The sequence below is a fragment of the Sminthopsis crassicaudata genome, chromosome 1, assembly GCF_048593235.1.
Source record: "Sminthopsis crassicaudata isolate SCR6 chromosome 1, ASM4859323v1, whole genome shotgun sequence".
In the NCBI taxonomy this organism is placed as follows: Eukaryota; Metazoa; Chordata; class Mammalia; order Dasyuromorphia; family Dasyuridae; genus Sminthopsis; species Sminthopsis crassicaudata.
This window is the reverse complement of record NC_133617.1, coordinates 605,017,506-605,035,380: the sequence shown is the minus strand read 5'-3', so window position 1 is coordinate 605,035,380 and position 17,875 is coordinate 605,017,506. Positions and strand designations below refer to the sequence as shown.

The following is a 17,875-nucleotide window of genomic DNA, read 5'->3' as shown; positions in this document are numbered from 1 at the left end:
GTTATGTTTAATTAAATTCCCATCAGCTACAGCCACCAAACAGGTTCCTATGGAGGAGGACCAATACCCGGGCAATACTTCTGTCGCTGCCTGTGGGGCCAGAAATGCAGAAATGGTCTCTGCTTTTTATGCTGCTTCCTGGGGTATCCCAATAGTTTCTGTAGAAACCAGCAGAGGGCATCAGAGTGCTGCTTGAGTGGGTCCCATCATGGGCATCAGAAGGCAAGGACTACAGTCAGCTGGAGTAGTGCCAGATCCTACTGGAAACAAGTTTCCTCATGGGATCTAGTGTCACTAGTTCAGGGAAGATGGAGTCAGTGTAGACTGGCAAGGATGTAGGACCAGGAAGGAGGTACCCCCCAACACCTCAGGGTCATTAAACTGGTCACACAAGTCAGCTGGCACTAGTGATGACTGAAAATGCATCGTTTGTAGAGAGCATTCTCGGTTACTGCATTCTGTACGTGTTTAAAGTGTTAGCTTCCTGAGAGCACAGACTGTCCTGATTTTCTATTTGAATCTCAGCCACTTAGCATTTTGCCCAGAGTAAGCACTTAATAAATGTTTTCTAATTCATTGATCATAAATATAAATCGAATGGATGACAGACCAAGATAAGGGTCAATGGCTGCTGCATAGCTTCTGTACCCTAAGTAGTACTGGATTCTGTTCATTCGCCCTGTGTATAGCTACTTATAAGTTCCAGATGTGGGAATCATCCAGTCCTGTTTTTGTGTTTTCTGAGAGTGGAAATACCTGAGGAGACTTCATTTATCTCCATCGGTGGAACTGGACAAGAAAGCCAAAATGTCTGTGTGAGGCAGTGGAGTCATTTGGAAACTTAGAGAATTCACTACAAGAATTTGATGTGAGAGTAAATAATTCTAGATTTTGAGTTCTAATTTTTTTTAACTGAGGGCAGAAACATATATACATAGACACACATTTTTTGTGTGTATGTGTATTATATGCAGAAATGTAGCAAGGAGAAGAACAGTATAATTGTCATCAAGCCATATACAAGGCAGAGTGAATAGAGGTAGGAAATGATTGCAATAAAATATGAGAGTTCCAATTGACATCCCCAGGATCACGATGCAGAAAGGAGCATTATAGAATAGGGGAAAGATTACCACACTGAAAGCAAATAATTTTACTTCAGACACTAGCTTTGCCCTTAGTAGGCAAGTCACACCTTTCTCTGGATCTCATTTTTCTTATTTGTAAAAGCAGCTAGGGTAAATCATTAGTTCTCAGACTTTGGTCCAGGACCCTTTCAGGAAGTCCCAAGATTAAACCTTTTTTTCATAATAATACAAAGATTTTCACATTATAAATATGGTAAATATCAATTTTATATAAGTCACCTAAGCCAAAGCTCTTTGGGAGGTTTCCAGTCATTTTAAGAGCATAACTGGATTGGGAGACCAAAAAGAATCTCTGTATCAGATGATCTCTTTAAGAATGTTATCCTATAATTTCTCAATAAACAGACCATATACTGGATACAGAAGTAAGAGTTACTATAGACCACAACCAGGGAGTGAGTTTTAGAAAGACCATTCAAGTAAACTGTCCAATATGAATTGCAGGGAGAGATATTGGCAGGTGGAAAACAAAGTTGTTCCAGGCATGTGTCAGGATTCCTGGAAAAGACTAAAAGGCATCAGAAAGCACAACTAATGTCAATTAAAAACAAACACCTTCTTAATACTCCAAGTTGTCCCAAAGTGGACTGGACTCCCTTGAAAGAGAAAAGATTCTTCACAATTGGAATTCTTTAACTTGGAAAACTATTTGTCAGGGACATTGGAAACTCCTGCTCAGGCACAGGTGCCCTCCAAGTCTGAGTTTCTGGGGCTCACTAATTGGTGCCTAAGCTGAATTGTGTAGCCTTCCATCAATTTGCATTTGCTTGAGGCATTTTCCCTTCATGGTTAGGTGCCCATCTGGGACAAAGACCAGAGACCCATAAGCAAATAGCAGCCCACAGGTCAGTCAATCAACAAACATTTATTAAGTGTCTTGTATGTGCCAGGCACTATACTAGGCACTTGGCATAATCTAAAGGAATGAATGAAACGGTCCCTGCTCCCAAAGAGAGGCACTCTTGACATAGGATTAGAATTTAGAACGGCAAGGACCTTAATATAAATCATTTGGCCAGAGGTGAGTGGGGAATAGGTATTCACAGCTCTTTCAGAGTTGAAAAGAGAAGAAGGCATAAAAGAAAATTTAGGTGTAACAAAAACCAAAAGGTATCAATATTTATTTTTTCAAATAAAAATAATTTCAAAAGGAAAAAAAAATCATCTAGTATGACTTCCTGGTTTCAGAAGATGAAATGATGTTGGCTCTGAAAAGTCAAGAGCTTCATTTGGAGTCATTCAGGAAGTAAAGAGCAGAACCCAAACCTTGGCTGAGTCCCTCTCCCTCAACTCACTACAGCAGGGAAACTGCTGAAGAAATCTGACAGGGAACAGAAATTGCTAGAAGAATCTTTTTTTCTGTCCTTTGACATTTTTTTTCCAGTGTTAAGTCTCTTTTGAGTTTTGCTGTCATGGCAACTCATTCCCAAGAGTAATAGATCTTCCTTCATGCTAGAAAACCATTTTCCTAGCTGACTGGCATATATGCAGGGTTGCTCAGACTAGAAACCAGCAGGCAAAATTTAACTCTGTCTTCACACAACATCCATTGTATCCAGTTCAGTTCAAAAAACACTTATACACCTATTGTATGTGGAGTATTGTGATGGGGCAGATGTAAAGCTCAAATTAGACTTAGTCCCTGTACTCAGGAATGAGTCAATCAGCATGCATCCTGAAATTGTATGAGGCATCTGTGACAGTGGCAAAAGTGCCACAAACAGTGTTTTCCCTCAAAGAGCTAATATTCTATTGGGATAGGGATATGTACAAATACATATCCCTTAGTTCATAAGTATGTATACATATCTAATGTGTAGATAAATAGATTTAAAGGATTTTGCAAAAGTCTTAGTGCAGTCTTAAGGTACTAAACACCAATGTAGGCACTTAAGCTGAGAAAATATAGATAAAAATTAGTCTCTATACTTACTTGAAATCACAGGATTCCATTTTGAATTCTGCCCTGCCACTTACTACCCAAGTCACTTAATTTCTTTACATCTCAGTTCTCTTATGTAAAATGAGAGGATTGACTAGATTCCCACCAAGATTCTTCCATCTATGATTCAGTGTCATTAAATAAATAAATACAAGATAAAAAAAATTTTAAGCACTATATAATTTATATTCTATACTCTCTATATTATCCCCACAAAATCAGGAAAGACAAATTGTAGGAGAGAAGGCAACAATGGGTTCTAAGAGGCAAGAGGAGGAAGGGAAGGTACTCTAAACAAGGAGGACAGCATATACCAAGTCATAGAGGCAAAAGAGAGAATGTCATGTACAAGGAATGGCAAATAGAGCATAGGATACATGTGGTCATCCTATAAAATTAAATAGAAAACAGGATGTGAAAGAGTTTTAAATGTTAAAAAAAGAGATTTTGTGTTTTAATAAGGAGTCACTATAGCTTCTCGTGCTAGTAAGTTTTTTGTTGTTGTTGTTGTTGTTGTTGTTGTTGTTGTTTTTATCAAATCTCTGATTACCAAATATCACTTTACTTTAGCAGCTGTATGGAGGATAGGTGGGAGAGGGTGATATTAGCAAGAAAAGATGAAAAATCTGAACTAACTAGGGTGGCTGAGGCACAAATGAAGAGAAAGGATTAGGTGAAGGAGATGTAAAAGTACAGTTGACATTAGCAACTGATTAAATATGGGGAGTGGTAACTTCCAAGAATGGTGGTCCCTTTACAGAAATAGGGAAGTTAGGATGAAAGAGGGGCTTGAGTTGATGGTATGATGAAATCATCAAAATTGAGTGTTCAGGAAAAGAGAATCCAAGACAGGGGCATAACCACATCTAGGAGATAGAGATGGATGATGGTCCTAAAAAATGAAACTGAGGAAGGACAGTCAGATAGGTAGAAGGTAAATCAGTAGAGAAAACCCAGAGAAGAGAGGTGATGCAAAAGGAGAAGTTGTTCAGTAGTGTCAGATGCTATGGAGAAGTCGATGAAGATGTGACTGCATGAACCAGTGGAAAGAACATTGCCTTTGGATGCTGAGGATCAGTATTCAAATCCTCCCTCTCACACTTACTACCAGTGTGACCTTGGGCAAGTAACCATCCTGAATCTCAGATTCTTCATTTCTAAAGATGATCTCTGAGGTCTCTACTACCTCTAGATTTATGACCTTATGATTGGCAAGAAAGAGCTTGTGTCAGGTGACCTTAGAGAGAGGGTAGAGAAAACGGTATCAGCAAGTGATTAGGGCAGGAACCAGACTGCAAGAGTTGGGTAGTGAGTGGAAGGTGAGACAGTAGAGGTAACAACTGGGGAAAGCTTTTTCTAGATGTTTGGCTCTGAAAGGAAGAAGGAGATGCAGGATGATAGCTTGAAGGTTATACAGGCAAGGAAAAGATTTTTAAGGAGGGGGGAATGTAGGCATATTTGGTAGTTAACAGCCAGTAGATAGAGAGAAATTGAAAATGAAGTTTCCTCATCCATAAAATGGAGATAAAACCAACATCTACCTCTCAGATTTGCTCTGAGGATCAAATGAGATAATTATAACATTATTAGACTTTAATTGGCTAATTAGTTAAAAGACTCATATGAGGCATTATATAAATATTAGATATTACTTTATTATTGTTATTATTATTTTAAAATGTCAGGTAGTAATCAAAATTTGTATATTGCAATTCTGCCATTCACAAATTGCTAATTTATAAAGTGTGATGTTTCTTTGACTTCTTCATTTCCTCATGCCAGCTGACTCTGAAACATTTGCTGTGAGTGACATGGAGGCAGGTATGAATCTTGCCTAAAGGGAGATACTAGTCTCAATGAATAAATAATATAAATATTAGCTCATTTCTACTTTATTAGGAATCAGAAGGCCCGAGTTCAAAGCCTGGCAACATTACATAGCTCCTGCCCTCCCCAGTCTGGTCAGGAATAAGACACACATAGCTAAAAGATCAAAGAAAAAAGTCAGACTTTGCATTTTAAATGAAAGTAGGAATTCTAAAACTAAAGATGGGATTGGATGTTCTGGGCCCAGGGAACACCATGAACATTGACACAAAGGAGAGAACAAGGTGTGCTCAGGGCCCAGAGAGTTTGATTCAAACTTTGAGTGCATGGAAGGAGAAAAATGATGTCAAGCTGAAGATGAAATAGAGACTTATGGGAGTGGAGAGTCTTGAATGCAGAGACATTCAACTTGATTTAAATGGAAGGAGGGAAGCACTGAGAAGTTTTAAACCTAGGTGTGAGGATCAGATCTATTCAGAAGTGTAAGGTAGAGAAGATTGGCCTGGGAAAAAAGGCAGACACAATGGAGGCACAGGAGATGAGAGAACAGAAACTGGAGATTTTTTGGAGGTGGACCTTGGAACAGGAAAAGTCTGAACTTAACCTTGTAGCTTTCTGAGTCTCCTTTTCTTCTCTGTAAAAGCCACCTGATAATCCCTACTACTTCCTTCCTAGAGCTATAATTAGATCAGATGAGCCCCTGGACATGAAGCATTTCAACCCTGTAAATTGCTATAGAAACAGGAGCCACTGTTCTTTTCTTAATTTCCTGTGGAAATTTGAATGTGACCATTCTGACCAATTGTTGGGTTGAGCCGACACCTGTTTTTGGCGTCTGCCCAGTTCTTTTTCAGGTGATTATCCTAGCCAATCTCAGCAAGAAGAGGTTTTTTGTTTTTTGGGGTTTTTTTGTTTTTTTTGTTTTTTGTTTTTTTTTTGGTGCGTTGCCAGAGTAACCTTCCTATTCTCCCTCAAACCCATATAAAACACATGACCCAACTGTCGCCACGGAGACCGGGTCTGCATGCAAGATACCACTGATTCCCCTGCCAGCTCCTTTGGGCCATTGAATGGAGACAGCGAGGAGAGTTAATTAAGGGTGAAAAAAATATTCTGAGACTTCTTTTATATACTGGATGGAATTCAAGTAATTGGATGCTTACGCAGAAAGCAAATATGAATTCTATTTCCTTTGCAGTTGCCCATGGGGAGAAGGGGGGGTAACTGAAATCTCTGTTGGTACCCGAAAGACTATCCCTATTCACTGCTTTATTCATTTAATAAATGTTCATCAAGTACCTATTAAGTACATTATATTAGACTTGTTTTTAAGGGATATTAGAAGGACCATTGGAATTAGGAATCAAGTCCTGGGTTTGTGGATCCATTCATCCAATGTTCAATAAACTTTTATTAAGGACTTGGCTGTGCCAAGCACTATGATTCAAACCCAGATTCTGCCATTAACTAAAGTCACTTCATTTCTCTGGAGATTTCCTTGGTTGTAAAATGTTGGATCAGACGACGTGTAAAGAAAGCCCTTACCAACTCAGAATGTGTGATCCTATGGTTCTTTACTCTTTTTGATATTTGTAGCTCTTTTTTGCGGGACAGTAATCTTTGTGACCCAGGCATCTGATGGATGTTTAGTAAATGAATGACTCTTTTTATGACAATCAGTGAATTGAAAGAAATAGGTGAAAGAAAGAAATATGGTAGTGAAAATCCGACTGTATTCTTATTTTGTTCTGATTCAGTAGTTTTAAGCATAAGGCTTTGTTCTTATCCAAATTAAATCACCTGTGATTGTGGGAATTTGTGATTTGTTTTTTAAATCCTTTCCATTCTATTTGTAATTCAGTTTTTAAAAATGGTACTTCAGGGTGGTTAGTTTCATAAATAAGTTTCATCTCTGCCTCCTCCTGGTGTGGGGGTGGTGTGGTATACAGTAAATGAGATGATCAAATTCTGTGGAGTATCAGCTCAGAATGAATCAGCAGAGTGAGTTGGCTGCCAAAAAGGTTAATTTAGTCTTGGGTTGTTTTAGTGAAAAGAAGGTAAGTTTCCAGAGCAAGGGAGCTGATACATAATCAATCAACAAGCATTTGTTAAGCCACTATTACAGGCCAGGCACTGTGCAGGATACTGGGGACACAAAAACAAACGTGAAACAGACCTTGCTATCTCAGGCCTTTCATCCAAGTGGAGAGGGGAGGTGGGGACGGGAGCTGGGTATTCACAGATCAAGAACTAGAGGAGATATATTCAAAATATATCTGGGGATATCAGGAAAAACATCTTGAACAATGTGTTACAAACTCAGCTTTCAAGGGATCTCAGTGTTCCAAGAGGCGGAGGCAAGGAGAGAAAGTCTTCTGAGCATGAGAAATAACCTATTTAAAGGCATGGAAGAAGAAAATGGATCATGGTGTATAGTGAACAGCAGGAGGGTCAGGTGGTATAAAAAGTTGAGTTCATGAAGAGCAGAATCAGCATTGGAAAAACAGACTAGAGCCATGTGGTGAGGAGCTTCTAGTATCACAGGGCTTTATCTAATCTTGCATAGATAATGGAGCACCATTGAAGCCTCCTGGGCTGAGAATGTCATGGTCAGACCTGAGTTAGGAATGTCATTTTAGAACATGAACAAGATTGGGGAGAGACTAAATGTAGGGAGACTAATTAAGAGGGTGTGACCGTTATCTCAGTGAGAAGTCATGAAGGCCTGGACCAGGGCTATTGTGGTTTAAAAAGAGAGACAACAACATTAGATTAGATATCAAGGCAGAATCTGTAAGACTTGGCAGCTGACTGCATATGGAGGAAAATAAAGAGCTAGGGATGATTCCTAGGTTGGGAACTTGGATGTCTGGATGCGCCACCTGGCCTGTGATCAGGGCAGGTCCTACCCGAAGCATTGTGCTCAATTCTGAATGTCACACCCTAGGAAAGCTATCAGTTGGTCTGAATACCTGCTGTAGAAGGACCACATGAAGGAATCAGAGGCACTTTGCCAGGAGAAGAGATATGTGAGGGACGTGAACTTTGTTTTCAGCTGTGAGGAAGAACTACATGAAGACAAAAGCACAGAGGGCACACCTGGGACTTTCCATTTACTCCACATGGATCTGGCACATACTTATATACACATTGTCTCTCCCTTCAGAATATGAGCTCCTTGAAAGCAAGGGATTGTTTTTGTCTGTCTTTATATCATCAATGCTTAAAACAACTGCTGGCATATTGTCGGTTAGCACTTAATAAATGCTTATTTTCTTGACTAATTAGAGAAAGCTGTCAAGATTTTGCTTTGATGTAAGAAAAAAATGTCATGCCATTTTGAACCATGTGATCATGACAGGCTGAATTGTGAAATAGTGAGTTTTCTCTAATTATGGGTATTCAGATTCTGGACAAGCATCTGTCAAGGATATTGGAGATAGGATTCCTGCTCAGGGAGGGATTTAAGTTAGGGGTCCTTTGGTCCCTTTGAACTGTTAGCTATTAAAATTTGGTGATTGATTATATCATCAGCCATCCATGTCTCTTTTGGATATTGACTTCAATTCAGGTCAAGTCACTGATGGCCATAATAAAAACAGAATCTCAAAATTCAGTGATTTCTGTGTGTCCAATTCAGAGCAAATAAATGGCTTGGGTGAGGAGAGCCACTCCCAACAGAACAGTCCTGTCTCTCTCTTCTTCCTCTTCCCAGTCATATCTTTCCCAGCATCTTTAGAACTTTCTGTCATCCAAAAAAGGGTACATCTATAGCAATCTAATCTTTGACAAACCCAAAGATAACAACATTAGGGATAAAAATTCATTATTTGGAAAAAACTGTTGGGAAAACTGGAAATTAGTATGGCAGAAATTGGATATGGATCCACACTTAACACCATATACCAAGATAAGATCAAAATGGGTCCATGATTTAGGCATAAAGAGGGAAATAATAAATAGATTAGAGGAACAGAGGATAATCTACCTCTCAGACCTGTGGAGGAGGAAGGAATTTATAACCAGAGGAGAACTAGAGATCATTATCGATCACAAAATAGAAGATTTTGATTACATCAAACTAAAAAGTTTCTGTACAAACAATACGAATGCAAATAAGATTAGAAGGGAAGTAACAAATTGGGAAAATATTTTTAAAGTTAAAGGGTCTGACAAAGGTCTCATTTCCAAAATATATAGAGAACTGACCCTGATTTATAAGAAATCAAACCATGCTCCAATTGATAAATGGTCAAAGGATATGAACAGACAATTCTCAGATGATGAAATTGAAACTATATCCACTCATATGAAAGAGTGTTCCAAATCACTACTGATCAGAGAAATGCAAATTAAGACCACTCTGAGATACCACTACACACCTGTCAGATTGGCTAAGATGACAGGAACAAATAATGATGAATGTTGGAGGGGCTGTGGGAAAACTGGGACACTGATACATTGCTGGTGGAGTTGTGAAAGAATCCAACCATTCTGGAGAGCAATCTGGAATTATGCCCAAAAAGTTATCAAACTGTGCATACCCTTTGACCCAGCAGTGCTACTACTGGGATTATATCCCAAAGAAATACTAAAGAGCGGAAAGAGACATATATGTGCCAAAATGTTCGTGGCAGCTCTTTTTGTTATAGCTAAAAACTGGAAGATGAATGGATGTCCATCAACTGGAGAATGGTTGGGTAAATTGTGGTATATGAAGGTTATGGAATATTATTGCTCTGTAAGAAATGTCCAGCAGGAGGAATACAGAGAGGCCTGGAGAGACTTAAATCAACTAATGCTGAGTGAAATGAGCAGAACCAGAAGATCGCTGTACACTTCAATACTGTATGAGGATGTATTCTGATGGAAGTGGATATCTTCAACATAAAGAAGATCCAACTCACTTCCAGTTGATCAATGATGGACAGAAACAACTACACCCAGAGAAGAAACACTGGGAAGTGAATGTAAATTGTTAGCACTACTTTCTGTCTACCCAGGTTACTTGAATCTAATACGTAATGTGCAACAAGAAAATGGTATTTACACACATATATTGTATCTAGGTTTTATTGTAACACATGTAAAATGTATGGGGGGAGGGAGTAGAGGGAGGGGGAGATAATTTGGAAAAATGAATACAAGGGATAATATTATTTTTTTTAAATTACTCATGCATATATACTGTGGGAAAAAAATTCTAAATAAAAAAAAAATTTAAAAAAAAAAAAAAGAACTTTCTGTCATCTTGATCAAAAAGAAATTTGGCCCCAAATCAAGAGATGTGGATTTCAGCCCTCGTTTTGATACTAATGGTATAATTTTGAGGAGGTCACTTTGTTTTTATGGGCCTTGTTTTTCTTGTCTGGAAAATTGGAGATAATAAATAGTCATGCCCAAGAAAATTTCTTACCTGTTTTTAAATCTGCCTCTTTGCAAGTTGAACCCATAGCTTACAGTTCTCTGCCCTTTTCCCCCATCCCCAACTTTTTCTTCTTCAGGTTTTAAATATCCTCAATTCATTGGCCCTTTGACATTCTGGTAGCACTCCTCTCTGGTAGCACTTTCTAACTTATTAGTATCCTTCTTTGGATGTGATTTCCTCCTCTTCTGTAAAACCAGGTGGGTTGGGCTAGATGATATTGACAGTTCCTTCCATCTTTAGCATTCTATGACTCTCTAATATTCAAAGGATGACTTTGGTGGATCTGCTCTTTAATTATAGCATTACTCATTTCTGATTTTTAAAAGCCTTATATTTATCATTTAAATAAATAGTGCATGATACATAGGATAATTTGGTTATGTTTATATTTAGGACGTACTGTATGTACCATCTTCTTAGCAGAAGGACATTGCTTTGCTTATGAAGCCATGTCATTGGTGGCCTAATGATTATGCCCTTCAGACCCTTTAAGAGGAAATTGAATGTTATTAAACATTAATGAAAGTCTAAATAAAAATCAAATAGCATTAAGTCTCATTATCCCAGTGTGAGAGACCTGACCAATTTGATTTCAATGATAAAAGATGACTGCCCTTAGAAGTAAATGCCAGATTGTGAATGACTGATATTTTAATAATGTTTTTGAGATCTTTATTTTTATTAGTTAAAATAACTCCCATTTCCACAGATCTTTACAGTTTACAAAGTGCTTTCTTCCCACAGCCCTGTGGAGACTTAGCTATTATTTCTAATTTTACAGACAAGGAAAACAAGACCCATAAAGACAAAGTAACCTCCTCAAAATGGGGACTTAAATCCATATCTCCTGACTTGGGGCCAAATATCTTTTTGCTGAGATGACAAAAAGTTCTAAAGATGCTGGGCAGATTTTGAAAACCTTTAGATACCAAGGAAAGAGACCATACACATCATCTTCTAGTCTCTTTGTCTCTCTTCCCCCCCTCCTTTTTTTATTTTTTAACAGATGTTCTCATCTGTTAAACTGAGAGTCACATGATTATCAGACAGCCAGGGTGTGACATAGCTAGGACTGAAATCCAGGTCTTCTAACTAACTGCCAGCCAGTTTTTCACATTCTCCTATTTCCCCAATCTCCTGCTACCTCATCTCTCCTCAGAGTCCATGAGCCTGCTTGAGTCCAGAATTTCTAATGTAATAAATGTTTTATTGAAATATTTATTGTTGAATTAAGCCAAGATTTGAGTCTTAAGGGAAATCTTGAAAAATGAAAAAATAAAGGGAGATTCATATTTCTAGACCTCAAATTATACTCTAAAGCAGTAACCATCCAAATTACTTGGCACCCCTTAAAATAAGAGAGTAGATCAGTAGAATAAATTACATAAAGAAGAAACTATCTATACTTGATACCACAGGTACCAGATGCTGTCCTTGCCTTTGCTTCAGTGCTGATAGGAAGACTAACCAATTACACTCCCTCAGGGTGTGTCTTTCTGACTTCTACAAGCTAGTCTTATATCCCTAATTCAGGTAATCAGCAAACCAGACTAATCAATTTGAAGAATGAGCCTCACCAAGGTCAGGGGCACACTTTTTAATGTCATATTTAGATCATCATCTATATTGAAGCTCAGTAACAATCTCCTCTTAATCATTCTGGAAGATGTTGACTATAGGCCAGGAGACACACTCTTATCTCTCATCCCAGAATACATTTAGCTAATAGAAGATTAATTATGGAAGGAATTGTTTTGACCAAAGCAAATCATGAAGACAAAGGCATGGAGGGAGTAGGAACTATGTTGGTGGAAGGAGTACAGGAGTACCAGGTTCAAGGGGGAAGAGCATTCTGAGTAAGGGAGACAGCCAGTTAAAATGCAGAGGTGTGAGTTGGAGGAAAAGCAAGAAAGCCAGTATCATCAAATTACAGAATTTGGGGCTTGGGGAGGGTGGTGGTTGTTGTTTGTCCTTGTTCTCCAAGAGGACCTTGACATCAGGGAGAGGACGCCATGACATGCAAGCAAATTGGATTTTAGTGAGGGAGCAAGGTCTCCTCCCTCACTTTCCCCTTTAGAGCCATTTGAGTCCAGTGGCCAGATATAGATCAAGATTTTATAACCCTGGATGAAATGGGAACCTTGGACTATTTAAGCTAAGGTCTTGATAGGTCTCAGTTTGACTCAGGCTGCACCCATTCAGTGATTGAGGCTAGGTAGCAATAGGAAGGCTAATTTGTGAAGGACTTTAAACTCCAAATAAGGGATTTAATATTTGATCCTGAAGATAATGGGAACCCTGGAGTTTATCGAATGGGGAGCAGAGATAGCATTACCTGTTCATTAGGAATTTCAATTTGACAGTTGATTGGAGGATGGACTGACATGGGGAGAGACTTGAGGCGAGGAAACCAAGCAGAAGGATACTGCAGTCAGGCAGGTGTGAAGTTGTGAGAGCCTGCAGAAGGGTGGAAGCAGCATCAGGGGAAGAGGGGGTGTATATTGCAAAGGTAAAATCAACAGGATTTGGTTATTCGGATGTGGGGGTGAAAGAGAACGAAGACCTGAGGATCACACCTGGGCTGCCTGCACTGTGGTGAGCTTGCCCAGAAGACACTGAGGCAAAGTAGAGCATGACCTTTACCTTCAAGTGTTTGAAGGCTTCTCCTCAGGAAAAGAAATTAGATTTAACAGAGAAGGGGAGTAGAGATATAGGACAATAGCTAGCAGGGAGAGTGGGATAAAGTGATGGTTATTAAGAATGAGGGAGAAATGGGCATCTTTTGTAGGCAGCAGAGAAGGAGCCAGCAGATAAGGAAAGATTGAAGATTAGAGAGCACGGGGACAATAGAGAGCACAATCTGCCAGAGATGACAGGAAGGGATAGGACGGGCATGCAGAGGGTTTTGCCTTGGCAAGGAAAAGATGTAGAAAAAGAAGGAAATCAATATTGGCTGGAGTTATTAGAAAAATCTGAAAGAGTTCTTTTCTCTTTTCAAAATTGCCTCATCTCTGTGATCTGATTTCTTCAGGCACAAAAATAGGTTTTAAGTATTTATCATTTATATAGCAGTTTACAAATTGAATAGAAGAGACATTTAGAGCTTGGTTGGAGTGTGGAGGACAGCATTAAATTCTCCAGTCACACTCAGGTTCAGGGAAGGGAGACTCATACTTGGCCCTGAGCTGAGACATTAACATTAATATTGGATATTAACAGTGTGGGCTCATTATGAAATATGGAATGATATCTTTTCATTAAAAACCAAACCTGGGGTGCCTAGCACAAATTCTTTTCCAGCTTCCAGCTTGGTTTGTGCCCTGTAAGAATGTTTTATCAAACTGTGACAAGAGAAAGCTTAATGAAAAATTAATTTCCTGTTTTGGGGGCTGAGGAAGCTATACCAATATGCTTACCCAGCATGAAATCCTGACCCTCTGCAGTCTTTGCTGTCCCTATTCACAGGTCCCAGAGTTTCCCATTGTTCCAGAGAGATTCTTAAACCAGTCCTGGCTATTAAATCGCATTAGGTTATTTTTTCCATTCATCACCTAGCCCACGTAAGCCAGGAAGTTGATATCTGTGAATTAGGCAAGGGGAAGAGACCATTAGCATCACTCTGCAGAAAACAGACGGGCCTGATGGAATGGGGAAGCTTGCTGGATTTAGTATCAGGAGACGTGGGACCTATGCCTGGCTTTGTCCCTGCCTTGCCCTTTGATGCTGGGCAAATTCCTTTCTGTTGATGGCCTCAGTTTCCTTCTCTGTGAGACTGTAATGATATTACTTATACTTTCTGTTTCACAGGGTAGGAACCATAGAGCACAATAGAAACAGCTTTTATCAATTCCCTGCGACCTAAGAAAATCATGCATCACAATGACTTCTCCTGGGCTGATCTATTGATTGGGATAGGTTTCCTCTTTTCTCTCTTTGGTTATAATCAATCATTAACTCATATTTTTATAGCATTTCAAGGTTTCCAAAGTGCTTTTCTCACAATAGCTCTGTGATATAGGGAGTGAAAATATATTAGCATCCTTTCACACAGGAGAAAATTGTAGCCTAGATTTATTTTCCAAGTTATTTTCTAAACCTACCCAATGTCACACTGCACGTTAGTAACGGAAGTAGTCCTAGAACCCAGGGTACCTCTCTCCAGATAGAAGGAATTTCTCTCTATATCCCATGAAGGCATGCCATAGCTGTTATCCATCCAGTTACTGTTCATCTGATGGGTGCTGACCACATGAGAAACATTTTTATTTATACGTATCCAGATTCCTGGAAAAGGAAGTGGTAAACCACTCTAGTATCTTTTATTTAAAAAAAAAAATTTCCTATCCACTCTAGTATCTTAGCCAAGAAAACCCTATGGACAATATTGGTGTGCTATGACCTGTACAGATATAAATGGGCATCAGATAAGTTTTATCTGGAGTTTTATTGGGTGATTAGGCACTCATCGATTTTCCTTACTAATGATCAGCAAATACTTTCTAAATTGTTGATTTTTGTGGTGCAAGTGGCCACACTAGAAAAGTTTAAAAAAAAAAAAAAAAATGACCCCATATGCAAAACTTAAGTATCTGAAGCCAGATTTATTGGATACTGGAACAGTTTCAGTATCAGTCGTGGGTATGTTGTTCTAGGCCTTCCTCCATGTCTCATTGCAGCCCTACTGCTCATCCATTGATGTAGGATCTTCACCCGGGAGTCACATCCACAAGGGAACAGTTGCCCAAAGAAGGAAATGCCTGGCTTTCCCCACAGCGAGGAGGGGCCACTTTTCTCCGCCTATGGGCTAGGAGGTTCTTGTCATTTTTTCCCAGCTTCCAAGATTTATACCTTGTAGAGTCAGAAAGCAGCCTTCAGTTTTATTTCATTAACTGTTTCATAGCTCTTGGGCCTGTGCTCTGCCCACTGTTCCAGAGAAACAGAGCATTAGGAAGGACCACAAGTTTGTGGATAAGGACTTACTTAGTCATGGGTTAATGAGACATAAAAGACCATTAGGATAGTTTAACAAAAGCAAAGTTAATGATAAATAATCCTAATGAGAGGCAGCTAAGTGGTATATAGTAGGTAATACACTGGACTCCTGTGAAGAGCTGAGTTGAAATCCAAGCCTCAGCCACTTACTAGTGCCTGGGTGAGTCCCCTGTCTGCTTCAGTTTCCTCATTTGTAAAATTGGGAAAATAATAGCATTTACTTCACAGGATGGTTATGAGATAACTTAGAACTGGAAAAGCCTTGAATAACTACATAAATTCTGGATAGTAGAAACAGAGAGAGAAAGGAGAGAGACAAACAATAAGAGAGACAGATTATTTTCATAGTCTAGTACAAGTAGCTTTATAATAAAAATCACACAGCTCTCAGAGCACTTAGTCCTATAGAGAGCATAGGAAGAAAGAGACCAGTGGCACAGTATTTAAGGAATCTTTTTTCTTTACTTTCAACAATTATTGGTAAGTGCTAAGTCACAGAGATATAATTAATAACATAGAAACAGGACAGTTTCTGCTTTCAAAGAGTTTACTTACATACCAGTAGGGAAAAGTAATATATATTGGGGAGTGGGGGAGAAAGGTGATCAGAGAAGAGTGTTCTGGCCCAGGAGGTCAGGATTGATAAGTTGAGTCACGCAGAAACTTGGCTGGCATGTCCTTTATAGGTATGTAAAAAGTCCTTTGAAACATTAAATTATTATATTAAGTCCAGTCAACAAACATATATTTGTCACCCACTCTGCTTAGTGCTTTACAAATATTATCTCATTTGATTCTGACAATAATCTTGAGAAACAAGTGCTATGATTATTCCCATTTTACAACTGAGGAAAGTGAGGTAGACAGAATTTAAGGAACTGCTAAAGTCACACTGCCAGGAACTATCAGAGGTCAGGTTTGAACTCCGGTCTCCCTGACTGAGCTCAGTCCTCTGGGCTCTTCTAGCACTCAGTGGGGAATAGGAATAGAATTTATTTTATATAGGAATATATAGGAATAAAATAAATTCTAACCAAGTCAATATAAACTACTTGGGGACAAGCAGCACCACTATTGATTTACAGGAAGTCAGGATAAGGCAATTATCTATTTCTATTTGCTAAGTACCTCTCTTTTGTTCTAAATAAGGAAAAGCAATCTTTGGGCTTCCAGATAGCATTTATCTATATTATTGGTGGGGAGAGGTTTTTGGTGGGATAGATTTTCTTTAAATGATTGTTTGAGAGGGGAAAAAACCCTAGGAGTTTAATAGGACAAAGAGAAGATTATAATATTTGTTCACATACCTAAATCTTTGCGTAATTAGAGATAACAGAACATGGGTATGATTGTCACTCATACCATATATTTTTCACTGCTGCTCTTAAGAGATGCTTATAACCTGGAAGGGATTTCCTTTTATTTGCAATTGCTTGTGAAATCTCTTCTAAAGAAAAGCTAATAAAAGAAACCTCCCAAAATACTTGATCAGTATGATCTCCATTCATTATTCTCATCTAGTAAAAGTGGAGCTGGGATCAGATTAGGAGGGGCTAGTTGGATAGAGGGCAAGAAGACTTCTAATTGCAGCTTTCTCAGCAGAGAAAGGCAGAAGGTTTTCTCATATCATTTCTCAAAAGTGCCTCTTAGTTCCTTAGTTGCAGTCAATGTGCAGTATGCAATAAGGGGGAGGGAGCGGGGGTGGAGGGGTGGGGAAATAAATCATGGAATTGGAATCTGAGGCTCTCAAATGGTCATTGCCACTTTCAATTCTTCTTAAGTTATCTCATTCTAATTGTATTGTAGTTATCAGTAACCTATCTTCTGGGAACTTATCAGGCAGTATCCTGTATTAGTTATTGGTGTCTCTATCCCTCCCTCCCCTCAGATGGTGTTTTACTACTTTTTACCTGCCATCACTAAGCATACTAATTTGTATGGAGGAGATGATCAAACAGCATTTGTTGAATTAAAATAAATTTAATTATTCTAGCCTCCTCCTAAACTGCATGCTGGGCTTTTATTCATTTCTGCTTCTACTGGTGCTCAATTATGTTAACTAAGCGTAGTGCTCTATACAAAGTGGGTAGTAGAGAGATATTTGGTGGGTGTAGTAGTAAATCATTCCCAGCCCCTTCTTCCCTTCCCAATGGATTTGTGGTTCATGACTATTTCTTTCTGTCCATTTATCTCACAGGTGAAAGAGGCCATGCAGAGAATCCATGACAGGGGCAACATAGGAAAATTAATTTTGGATGTTGAAAAGGCCCCAACTCCCTTGGTAAGTATAGAGCACTGAACATGAAAACATAAGTTATGGGCAAATTCAATTGTCTGATCCTACTTCCTAATGAGAAAAAACAGTGTCCTTTGATTGGTAGATGTGGAGGTATAACCTGTCTGTACTATATTTCAATCTCATTCAGACCCATGAGTTAAACCACTGAATAACCTTGGGACAAACTGAGACCCGGGAAAGACCTTAGCTCAAAAAGGCCAAGGTCTTCCCCTGCTTCTTGGGCCATGGTCAGCAGTCCT

At 38.9% G+C, this 17,875-nt stretch overlaps 1 protein-coding gene across 1 annotated transcript in view; it reads left to right on the top strand.

The window, feature by feature from the left end:
* Positions 1–17,875, top strand: part of VAT1L (vesicle amine transport 1 like) — a 108,334-nt gene that overhangs the window by 78,360 nt on the left and 12,099 nt on the right. Inside the window, exon 7 of the mRNA XM_074282493.1 lies at positions 17,535–17,618. Within this exon, the coding sequence (XP_074138594.1) occupies positions 17,535–17,618 (84 nt within the window). The remainder of the gene's footprint in view (positions 1–17,534; positions 17,619–17,875) is intronic.